The sequence below is a fragment of the Malaya genurostris genome, chromosome 1 (genome assembly GCF_030247185.1).
Source record: "Malaya genurostris strain Urasoe2022 chromosome 1, Malgen_1.1, whole genome shotgun sequence".
In the NCBI taxonomy this organism is placed as follows: Eukaryota; Metazoa; Arthropoda; class Insecta; order Diptera; family Culicidae; genus Malaya; species Malaya genurostris.
The window spans coordinates 24570238-24582774 of record NC_080570.1 but is presented as its reverse complement, the minus strand read 5'-3'; the positions used below and the strand labels follow the sequence as shown (position 1 = coordinate 24582774).

The following is a 12537-nucleotide window of genomic DNA, read 5'->3' as shown; positions in this document are numbered from 1 at the left end:
GTCGGAATGCGAAATAATGGTAGGGAGGCACATTGAACTGCTCACCACTCTGCATTAAGTTAGGATCAACAGCCGACCTTCTTTGTACACAGACCATTAAATTAAAACCGCTCATCATTCCTATCATCATCGTTCAGAACGGTAACAACATCAGGAACTTTATTGACAGCCATCGCCAGCAGCCGTTGCAGCAGCTAGAATCCGGAAACAAAATCCGCCCCAAGAGTAGAGTAATATTAAAGCGTTTGCATTGTTCTTTCTCTTTTTTTTGTTTGTTTCTTTTTATCACTGACCGCATGACAAAATAACGCAACTGTTTCCGCATTGGCAATTTTCCTACCCCCGGTGTCGTCCCGCGCAGTGTTTGATGGGCGGCTGGTGGGATACGTACAGCTTCCGGTGTCAACCAGTGGATCACGGCACAACCGGTCAACCGATGAGAGTAAGTTCGAGCCGCCGAGCTCTTCCTCCTAACAACAAAGAAGAAATAAAACGCGCAGCAGTTAAGAAAATGTCCCCATCGTTTCGTTCCGAGACTCACCGCCGCCATTTCTGCCAAGAGAATCTGTTTTTTGATAAACGTTGTTTTTTTCTGATCCTTCCTTCCATAGCCCGGCTGTCTCTATCTGTCTTCCACACACAAACATACACCCACGCGCATCACACGTACACCACCCAAATACACACATCGATCTCCGTAAAAACAAAACAAATTTTAACTGCTAGACTAGCAAAAAAAAGCAATGAGATCGGCTGCGGGGGGGGCGGGGCGGTGCCGCCACCTGCTGAAACCTTCAACCACAACCCTCGAACCTATGACCCGAGGGGCGCAGATTTGCAAGTAGCTCTAACAACAACAACAACCCCTCCATATCCGGCACCCGGAAGTAGTAGAGGACGGTCGGTGTCACCGAGTCCAAGTCATTCGTAGATGACATTGCGCTACGTAGAACTCCCGCAGTACAACCGGGACCGTAGTTTGGTAATGCTAGTACTACTTCTACTACCACCATTAGTGCTGTCACTGCAACAATTTAGCCAATAGTTACTAATATCTAGACACTAGAGCACGGTGGGGAGATTGGTTGCAGAGGTAAGAGCCACTCGCCACTCACACACAGCAAACCAGCGAATCCTAGTACTAAAAACTAGGCCCTGAACTGAAGGTGGTCCTCCTACCGACGGAAGTTTGCCGCCAGTGCACGAGTCTCATCTGCTCCTCTCTTTGTATTTTATTGTTTCAGGGGCATGATGAAGGATACACGGACCGCGTGCGTAGTTGTAGTGGAATATCAGTGCACGTAGAGTTATTATTACTACTACTACTACTACTACATCTAGTACTACTACTAACTGTAACAACAACAAAAAAATCCTTTTGAAGTTGACCCGAGACGGCCGCACACAAATGTTTTATCCACCCTCACTTGTAAGACTGTAAGATGATTATCTTCTTTAATAAATGTTTGATATTTTCAAGAAATTGATGTAAAATTACTGTTCAATGGAAAAACATTTGTTTCGGTCCATCGATTTTGTTCCGGTTAATTTTTTCAGATTGTTTTTATGAATAGAATGATTTAAAATCGTAGCGGTTTGAATACCTTTTTGGTAGTAGTTTTTGTAGTTATAGATTTTTTTTAAACGTTTAACATTTACAGGTTCTTTTCCGAAACGAAAAGGTAATTTGGTGAAGAAATCGCTCAATCAATCGAAAAAAATGCGTCATTCAGTGAACCACATCCGTTCGCGTTCTAGTGTCCCTCAAGGAAGCCATCTAGGACCGCTGATCGGTTTCTTCTTCACCAACGATCCATATTCGGGAAAAATAAAGCGCGTATGTCGCAGTTCTTTACCCTGAAAAAACCGTACATTCCGCCTTTTTTCCCTGGTACATTTTCAATCAAAAAAATAGTAGTTTTCGAATGACACTGACTGCTCATTTTACCCACAACTGCACTTCATTCCCGTACCGAATGAATAACAAGCTACGCAAATGGTTAAAACATTCTTAGGTTCGAGATAAGAATCGCATAGGATGCTGGAACGCTGCGCATATTTGCTAATTGTATTTTAATTACCCGGGGCTAATGAGGGAAACCGTGTGAGAAAACCCGATTCAGTTTGGTTTCCAGCGAAAAAACGCGATCACTGAATAAATTTGTCTACGAGAACTTTCCAGTCGAACTCGGACTGACAGTGTCCGTTTCGTGTTACAAAGCGGCTACCAGCGGTAATAAAATATTTCTAGAAATGTGTTACAATAAATTATTTAAAACATTACAAACAAGAACTTAATTATTTAAAACATTACAAACAAGAACTTACTCTTTACCAAATGGAGCTTTGTGTCAATTAAAAATAACTCAGTGATTTGTGGATGGATTTATATAGTCTAACCATCATTTCGGATTCGGAAATATCTAACTTAAACATGTAGTGCAACGTTGTTTTGATATTTAATAAGTACACCTTTTAAAAAACGCTTTGAATTGACCTATGTTTTCAGTAGTCAATTCTCGAGTATGCCATAATGATGTCATTCGCTTGGCTTCGCGTTAGGCATGACAAAAAATACCCCACTGTTTTGCACAGTATGAACTTTCACACAAAACAGAATCTATAAATACAGACTCTGTCACATTTTTCTGCACAGTCAACACCTGCCTTCATGCAAGCCAAAAATAACGTTTCGGCTGTTTTAAATGATCATTTTCGAGGGATTTTCTCCCCAAACAGTCCTTGTTCTTTGCAATTGCATAACACCGCAATAGCTCGGGATTTTTCTACATAAATGGAGAAAGTAGAATCTATTAAAAATAGACTTTGTCAAATTTTTCTGTTCAGTCAACACCTGCCTTCATGCAAGCCAAAAAAAACATTTCGGCTGGTTGAAATGATCTTATCCAAGGACAGTTTTTTCCCTGAATAGTCATTGTTCTTTGCAATTGCATTGCATCGCGATTGCACGTGATTTTTCTACATACAATGATTTAATTTTAAATACGATCTATAAATATAGGCTTTGTCACATTTTTCTGCACAGTCAACACCTGCCTTCATGCATAGCGAAATTGAGGAAATTTTCTCTTTGTCACCAGCTCCATGAATAGTCAACGGTTCGGTTTGCGATGCGGCAGAGAAAGTCGTTTGTGTATTTTCACTGTCATCGTGATCGGCGGTCGTGTTTCGTACACAACCCTGTAGTTTTTATGCCTTTAACCGAAATGTTTCATTACTATTTTTCCATAATTTATGTATTCAATCAACAGACAAATTTAAATCCTAGTGATTGTTTCTAAGAATATTCAAGAGTCTGTAAAACATTATGGGTAGATAATATCAGAGATAAATTGAAGTAGGACTGTTTGCAAACTACACGTGTAAAGATTCAAAGGGGCTAAAATCAAAACTTTTCCCAGGGCAGAATTTCTCCGGAGATGCAACTTTACCAAATTAGAGATGTTCGCTTTTTATTGGCATACTGAAGTACATTGCAATGATACGGAATTTCTAACACATCTGTAGTGTTGAAGACTAATGATTTCTCATCGAATGGCCTTTTTCAGAACCTCACTACGGTTACGGAAGTGTTTTGACCTTTCTAATATATTTTGGTCCAGCGCACAGGTTTCTGGATGTAATCAAAATGAAGTACCTCGTGTTTTAGAAGCTATGAAAATGTTCATTTTGATTACAACAAAAAATTTAAGCGCTTGATCAAAATATATTAGAGTGGCCAATATATCACCATTACCCTATTAAAGCTTTTGCCGGTTTCTCTTGTGCTCATACTACTTTAGTATTGGAGGCAGTGTTGCCAACTGTCTTTTTTGCAAGTGTAAGATTTTTTCACATCATCTTTTAAACATCTTTTTCAAGTTTGGTTGTAAATTTCGGATCTTTCGCTACAAAAAACTAAAATCTTAAATTATGGAAAAAATGGGATAAAATCGGTTGAAAAAAGATTTGGCAGTGTTGCCATCTGTCTTTGTAAGGTTTTATAGATCTCTTTCAGGCTTTGTTGTATCCATTTTTTTGGAAATTTCTGTACTAAAAACCCGAACGTAGAACGTAAGAACGTAGAACGTAAGAACGTAGAACGTAAGAAAAAAACTGCTTTCGTAGAATCTTAGCAACTAAGGGGTGATTTTTTTAAATTTGAGAAAACTGATAAAATCTTTATTGGAATCTATATAACGATGATTTGATTTCATGAAAATGTTGGCCGTGGTTCCGCTTTAGATGGCCCATGCGCCAGGTCCAATTTGGCACACTTTCTCCAACATATTGGGCCGATATTTCACAAATAATTGCTTCAATATTGGCTTCCAGTGCGTCAGTTGTTGCTGGATGATTCTTGTAGACCATGAGCCTCACAGAAATAGTCCAAAAGCGTAAAATCACACGATCTAGGCGGCCAATTGACGGGCCCCAAAACGTGAGATAACCTGTTCACAGAAGGTGGCTCTCAATTCGGTAATTGATTCGCGCGCCGTGTGGGATGTGGCGCCGTCTTGTTGAAACCACATGTCAGGCATGTCTAATTCTTCCATTTAGAACAAAAAAGTATGACCCGATGGTGCCACCGATCCATAATCCACACCAAACAGTGACTTTTTTGGGATGCATTGGTAGCTATGGCAATTGTTTCTGGCTGGTCTTCACTCCAGATGCGGCAATTTTGCTTGTTAGCGTATCCATTCAACGAGAAATGATCTTCGTCGCTGAACACAATTTTTCGATAAAAAAAATGTGGATCTTCCTTCAACTTTGCCGGCGGCAATTCATCAAATGTTAGACGTTGTAAGTCGATTCAAGATTCAATTATAGACCAAACTGAACAAGTTTGACGATGAAAAAAGACACGATTTACGCGTGATCAATCAAAAACAGTTTTACCGAAAAGATACCAGCGAAAAAATCACCCTTTATTTGTCAACAATTTAGTGTGATGTTGACTGTTCTTTTCTGGCGTTTTTTTCCTCGAGAAATCGTCCAAACAAAATATGTTTGGAACAAATTTAAACAAATTTTCCGAAGTCATCACACAGATTATTTTCAAAACATATATAAAAAATATGCTCTGTCTATCTGGAACCAAATAACCATACACAATTTTTTCTTTGAAAAATGTTAGGAACTAAAGTAAAAAAAATTGAAATAAATGTTTTTCTCTTTTTTTGTGGAATCTACAAAGTCCCAAAACAAAAACTAACGAATCAATTCTATTAGTTCAATTTGAAGTTGTAAAATAGGCGCGAAGATGCTGTAAAAATTTACGCAAAGAAAATCGAATAGTTTTTGAAATATAAATTTTTGAAAAAAAACTCACTCAAAAGTTGAGCGTGTCAAACACATATTTTAACGCGTGTAACTTTGCAACCACTTGAAAACTCAACAAAAATAATCGTTTTATCAACATTGAAACAGTCGTTGTTCACGAGTTTTCTACCTGTATCCTAAGAAAGGATCTCAGAGAAAAAAAAATCTTGTTTGGCAAGCAATCTGTAGTTGTGGATGTTGGAAACTGATAATTTCGAACCAATTTGTTGGAACTATGGACCTATGTATTGTTTTCAAATGGGTTACATTTTAAAATTCGTTCAGCAGAGTTTCCTCTTGTTTATTTGAGCTTGAAAGTCAATCATTTGTAAAAAAGAGTATGTGGGATGTAGTGGGCATTAACACTTCTAGCGGTGGAATCATAAATGTTGACTCTTCAATATTAGAGAATAAAATTTGTTTTAAATTGATTGGATTCCAACCGGAGATATGAAAGCAAATGATTAAAGTCTACTCATTAAACTGCTTCATGTGAATACATAACAGTTGCAAACTTGTCTCTTAAAATTGTATCAAAACTTACTTGGGGTTTGACAAAAATTCCGTTCTACCTGTATATTCATGAATAGGTGAGTATTTCCAGCACAGAAAGTTACTGGACTGTGAACTGTCCATTGTCCCTGCGATAGAAGCCTGTACACAAACAGTCGCAGTCGGGAATGACTCCAAGGTGTTCTGTTTCTTTGGTGCATGACAAACATATATTTGGCAGTAAACTTAGTTCTGATTTACGACCTAATAAAAAGATTTGGTAAGAATAGTGCACACCCGAAAATCATCAGAATCAGAGCCGGAAAGTTAAACGGTCTGAACGTGTAACGACTGACCCGGACGAGAAAAACTTCTAACGCACGACTCCTGATTGGACGACGCTCTTCCAAGTCCATGGGGCACACAACGGATGGAAATGTCTTTCCTTTCTGTGCCCGGATAGAACCTAACCTCCAACCATCCATCCGATATCAGACGACTGAACAAAAGTACTTGAAGTGCCCGCGTACGAAAGTGTCGAAATTCCTGGACGGTACTAACTCGGAACTGTATTCTCTTTCTATTGCAATCCACAGATTGGTTCATCGGGTTGGCTAACGGGACATTATAACTTCCGATGTCAGCCGGTCGACTATAGTAACCACCCTAAAACGTTAAGGGTAGGTTAAGTATTCCGAAATGCACGTGTCCAAACAAAAAAAAAAACGATTGTCTATCCACTGTCTGCTTGATTTCTGTCGCAAAATTAGTTCTTTTCTGTATGTGTATAACTTAGAATAGTTGTGCTTGTACAAATGCCAAACCACACCCATCTGTGCTAAAGAACAAAAAAAAAACGAAAACACTCGGCCTGTGGTCACTATCAAAGATCCGATCCTAATGGCCATTTATTATAATTAATGTAATGCGCAAGGGTTAGCTAATTGAAAGGTGGGGCTGGCTTTATCACATCTTGGTTCAGAAACAAAAGTTCATCACATCCAATCACCCTCATCTATCATTTTTACTAATCCTTATACTGGTAACTGGACAACTAATTAACCTTAAATTAAACGATACTTGACACTAACCTCGATTTGAGAACTAACAACGAGTAAATTACGCCTTCTTATGTGGTTTTGAAAGCGATGTCCTAGTTCTTACCCTTGCCCAAACAAGTCTACTTCAAGTGTTCTGTCTCTATGTGTTCTATGTACCTAAATTAATTACTTTTACGGTCATCCTGTCCCATCACTAGTTCGTACTGCCTCAATCCTCATTCAATAACCTACACTTCATGTTTCCCGTGTCTGTGAAAAAAAGTGTTTTCTTGTGCCCTTTTTTTTCGTAGTCAGTCCAAATTTCCTTGAACAAGAAAAAAACGCCTACTATATATCGAATTCTCTCTCTCTTACTCAATCAGTAAAAGCAGATAAAAGCTACCAAGGCCCCATCTGTCAGTTGTTCAAGCATTTCGCGTGTTAAGTTTAGAAATTTCTTTTTTTTGTGTGTGTGTCTGTATTCGTAGCGTCTCTTCCTATAGAATAGTATTCCAGTGATAGGCATTCTAGTCGCGTGCGGAAACGAAACCGGACCTTTTTTACTAATGATGTATTTTTTTTCTTTTTTCCCTACTCTACCTATTTGTTTCAATGCAAATACGAAAACATTGTGAAACCCCAATATCACAACACACGGCTGAATTTTGCTCCGGAACGTCTGTGATGTCGTCACGTAGATGGTGCACGCATGTTGGTGGTACTACTTTTCGAAGTTCACCGAGTTCTTCGATACGGTAAGTAACAAAATGAAATTAATCCTACTAATTATTACGATTCTGCCTGCTACAATTGCAATTGAGTTACGTTTGAAATGGAATTGTTCTAATGATATTGATTTTCCACAGTAAATTCATACGCAGTCGGATTTGACTACTGGAGTTCTGGAGCGATTACCTCCTTACGTATACAAAATAATAGAAACAGTACTTAAAAAGAAAAAAAGTAATACATGTACACAATTAATTTCTTAACCAACATATTCTACTTTAACAGTGATCTTCCATGCTGTGAACTCGATCGGGAGCTATCATTCTTCAGTTGCAGCTAGTGCGAACATCATCTTGGCAATTTGTTCTTCCGATATTTGCGCTACATGTTCAACCCAGTGCTCCATTTTCCATCTACAGGGAGGGCCATGTGAACTCGTAACTACTTCAACATATACATGTCAAATTGACGGACGTCCTACCGGCAGTCTATGGTGTTCATCATAGATAACCACACCGGATCGTGCGCCGAAATTGTTCAGCTATACATCGAAACAAAGTTCCTCAATCGTGGCTACTCAACAAGCGACTCATTCAAACAAAATTTAACCAGAAGTGGTCCGACGAAAAAAAAAAAACACGACAAAGCGTCTGTATAAAGAAATGTATGTCGAATGGCGATCTTAGAAATGCCTGGGTTTCCAATTAACCAAAACTAGATGAAAATGTTGCTGGCGTATAGGCCTGTGTCCAAAGATCTTCGGAATTTTTATTTGATTATTTAGATGCAATTATTAAAACTAATCACGATCCATAATACCAAAATGGTCAAGTAGACATTGAGGCAACACACGGGACGACTTTTAAAAAAGCAAAGTACTGTAATAACACATTTAATCGCATACAAATTGAACGAAAAGGCTCGTCCTCCAGAAGCAGTTTAGCAGCAGTTAAAGTGTCGTGTTTACAACGGCTCAAGATTCAATAAACGACAGCGATCTGCATATGGGGGTAGATTCACAAGGTCTCGCCACGGTAGCAGACGCAGAGCGTATCATCACAAATTTTCGTTGAACATAGGAGAATCTGCATTCCGATGATAACAGCAAACAGAAGACGTTGATGAAGATCATAAAGAATCAACGGACCAAGAATGCTGCTTTACGGAGCTTCAAACAAGTTTAAGAAAGCTGCTGCAGTAGAGTGATTCGTTCGGTCGAATGCTACTTTAAGATCCACATACGTTGCTTTGATTTACCATCAAGAATTTATACTTTGCACACATTTAGAAGTGAATAGCATACGATTCGAGGATACCGAGCGTTTCGGATATAATCCATGCTGCTCGTTGTCTACATAGGCTATTACAGCTGGCATACCAAGAATCATTAACAATAATTTCGAGCAAGCACTCATAGACGTAGTTCCGTTTATTAAATTTTTGGAAACTAGAAAAAGAAAGAGCTTCAACATTGTTAATTGGAAAGGTTCAAAAGTTTCGCTAGTGGATAACTGAGAGAATCTGCGCAATGCTTTAGCACAGATGAGGGAATACCGTTCGATCCAGCCGCGAACGACAGATTTAATTTGTACAATGCTACTACAACCATCTGTTTTTCTGTTATAGGAGGAATATTGAAATCGTCTATTCGAGTCAGTGTAGAAAAGTTTTGGTTAAGTGTAAGCTCATAGTAATGGGTGAAAATATTACACTTTTCCCTTTCGTTACGGGAATCCAGCCTCATTTATTTTTGTGTTGACAAAAAGTTGGAGTTTCGGCGGAGATTCATTCCAAAGCGTCTTATGTAGCAACTATAGTTGCTATATTTAATTTGTTAATTGAAGTACTACGGACGAGTACTACAATACTTCCAGAGGATAGTAGAACGTGTTCGCTTGATAACACGTAAACGTGCATTAGACCACAGGAATTTTTGCGGAGTACGACTAACTGGAACAGCATGAGAAACAACCACTTACTACAGAATCGCAAAAATATTTACTGCGTAGCCCCGGTTGACGGTTCAATGCATTGGGCGCTGGTCTTACAAGCCTGCAGTCGTATGTACGAGCCCCGACCTGGAAGGACTCCTAGTGTCAGTAGGATCGTAGTACTAGCCATGCAATGAATCTGAACGCTACAAATCGGCTGCGAAGTCTGTTGGAACAAAGAGGATACGACAGATTCGTATACCTAAATTGATGGTTTTCATAGGAACTTCGCTCTTCAATGTGTAGGTGTTCGCATTCAAACAGAGCCCCTTCCCTAAAACAAGAATCACTATCGAACCGACTTACACTCTGTGTGTTTCATTAAAGCCTTAGAGAAGATTGCTTTGCATATCAGCAAAAGTGTTTGTGGATTTGTCTCGCGCGTAAGGTACTTTCGTTGAAATTACAATCATGGAGTGCGCGATGATCGTCCTTTTCAGGCCATTCAAAATTCTCAAAAAATTATTTAATAAAATATTTCACATAGACTCAAAAAAGTTTATATGGAACACAATAAACACTGATACCGGAATATTCAAAACAAATTTTAGCAGTGATTTTGACAAGTAGTCCTACGTCAAAAGTTCGAACGTCTCCGCGGGACAATCGCTTGTAGTTTTTTCAACATTAAATTATCTACTTTTTGAAAATTAAATTATCTCAAAGTTGGTAAGTTTAAGGGGAAAAGGGTAGTTTATGCTAGGTGCACATAACCATTTTCACTTAAATTCACGTTTCGTCTTAGACTCATCAGTGCGTAGCAGTTTATGTTGAAAGTTGCCGGTTTCAATACAATACTTGCTGGTCTTCGAATTTTTCAACGGACTTAGATTCTACGATGTTTCATTTGTAGAAGGAAAGAAATTTTGATAAATTATTACTTTTTTTGCATTTTTTTCACAATAAGTTGTATTTAGGGAGCAGAGAAATGCCTTATGGAGATGAAATTTATAGTCTCCTTTTCCAAAAGGCGTAGAACCTCCTCATTCTTTATACCAACAGATTTACAATACTCCAGTGGTATAATTTAAAGCTTAGAGTTAACTTAATTCACTGTTTTATCTGCGTTCTGTGAAAGGTTTATTCCAATATGTTTATTTGTTAAGAAATGGCATGATTTTGTTGAAAATTTTAAGAAAAATTTCTTTTACGATAACCTAAAAACAAATGCTTTTCTTTTGGAAAGTCATTTTAATTAGATAGAACGCATGAACAAAAAATAAAAATTGTGATTGTTTTCTGGGTGATTTTTCGAATTATGACCCCTATTGAAACCATTGAGTCTATTTTGGAACAATTTCAAGACTGAAGTGTCTTTTTATGCGGTTTTTTTTTATACGGTTTTTTGTGCCAATTTTTCAAAGATATGCGGATTTTTTAGGCGAATTCACAAAGTTGCGCGGTTTTGTTGAGGTTATGTGGATTTTTTATGCGAATTTTCGAAGTTAGGCGGTTTTCTTGGTTCACCTTAAAAATACACGAAACGTCGAGATGCAGTGTTACTCTGTGTCTGGAAATTAGAATAAAACATTTAAGAAAGTTTTCTTCGAGACAATACCAGACGTGTCATGCAATTCTAAAACATTTGGCTGAGAAGAAAACTCTATTTCGGAAATTGCTAAATTTTTCTAATTCGACGTCAAAAAAATTGTTTTTCGTGATAACACCAGATCTTAGGACATATGGTGAAAAAAAACTTTTGTCCTTAGTTTTGCGGTTTTTGGAGAATTTTCAAAGTTACGTGGTTTTTTCATGTGAATTCTCAAACTTATGGTTTTATACACTGAGGTCTTTTTTTACGCGGCCTTTTTTACACGTTTTTCCGAAGTTTTTTCACGCTGATTTCCAAATTTACGCGTTTTTTTTCACGTGGATTTTGCTTTTGCTAAACGACCTCAATTTGAAAACGGTAGCGCATTCGTTCTCATGTTCTTCTGAGGAACTATTCCAGTAGTTTACGTAAATGGTTTAAATAGTTCAACTGAACAAGCGATATTTCTGAGTTAGGATTCTACCTGAGAGTTTATTACGGCTTCAAGGCTCTTTGTTGTTGTTGCCGTCGTTTATTAGCGGCTTTAACGCACTTCACCGGCTTTCTGTTAATTGCAAAAATTTAACTTTTTTCTCTTATCTACGAGCACATAATTCAGCATCGTTCAGTGGTTACAAATTTCATGTTTTTATGTCTCATTTTCCATGCTTCAAATTCTAATTTCAAGCCCAAAGATCCAAATCGAGAGTCCTAGATCTGAAATCTGAAGTTTCAAATTGCAAGTTAGAATTCCAAATATCTATGTGTTAACCTTTTAGTAAGTCCTAAGTACTCAACTTCCAATTACAAGCTCGATATTTCAAAGTCCCAACTTCTCCGGTCCCAAGTTGCTGGTTCCTATGTTACAAATCCAAAACTCCAAGTCAGAGAATCCGAGGTCTCAAGACCTAAATATCAAGCTTCAAATTACAAACCAAGAATTTCAAATTTCATGTCCCAAGCTAGAAGTCCTGAGTTCCAAGTTCTAAGCACCAATTTCCTACAGTTCTTAGTCCCATGGTCTTGTTTCGAATTCCAAATTAAAAACCCCGAAGCTCCAAATCGCGAGGTATAGGTCCAAAGCATCAAACTTTAAGTCCCAAGCCCCAATTTCTACCAGTTCCTAGTCCCATGTCCCAGTTCCAAAACCCAAGTGAAAAAAAACCCAAATATCAAGAAATCGAAAGCCGTAGGTCCAAAGTCCTCAGTACCAAGCTTGAAGTCCCAAGTCCGATGTTTCAAATTCCAAGTTCCAAGCTTGAAGTCCTAAGTTCTAAGCCCTTAATTTCCAAGTTCTCAGTTTCTAGTGCCATGACCCAGTTCCAAATACCAAGTTACAAACCCCATGCTTCAAATCCCAAGCCCGATGTTTCCAATACCAAGTTCCAAGCTTGAAGTGTCAAGTCCCAAATTCTAAGCCCCGTTTTCT

General features: G+C 38.2%; 1 protein-coding gene across 4 annotated transcripts in view; it reads left to right on the top strand.

Annotated features, from left to right (window-relative positions):
- Window positions 1-12537, top strand: part of LOC131435137 (elongation of very long chain fatty acids protein AAEL008004) — a 153002-nt gene that overhangs the window by 123246 nt on the left and 17219 nt on the right. For 2 of the 4 annotated variants that reach the window (XM_058602707.1, XM_058602714.1), the window contains 3 exons: window positions 362-442; window positions 6414-6497; window positions 7556-7612. In XM_058602707.1, coding sequence (XP_058458690.1) covers window positions 362-442; window positions 6414-6497; window positions 7556-7612 — 222 coding nt within the window. The remainder of the gene's footprint in view (window positions 1-361; window positions 443-6413; window positions 6498-7555; window positions 7613-12537) is intronic. The other 2 variants (XM_058602724.1, XM_058602729.1) reach the window with 2 other exon arrangements.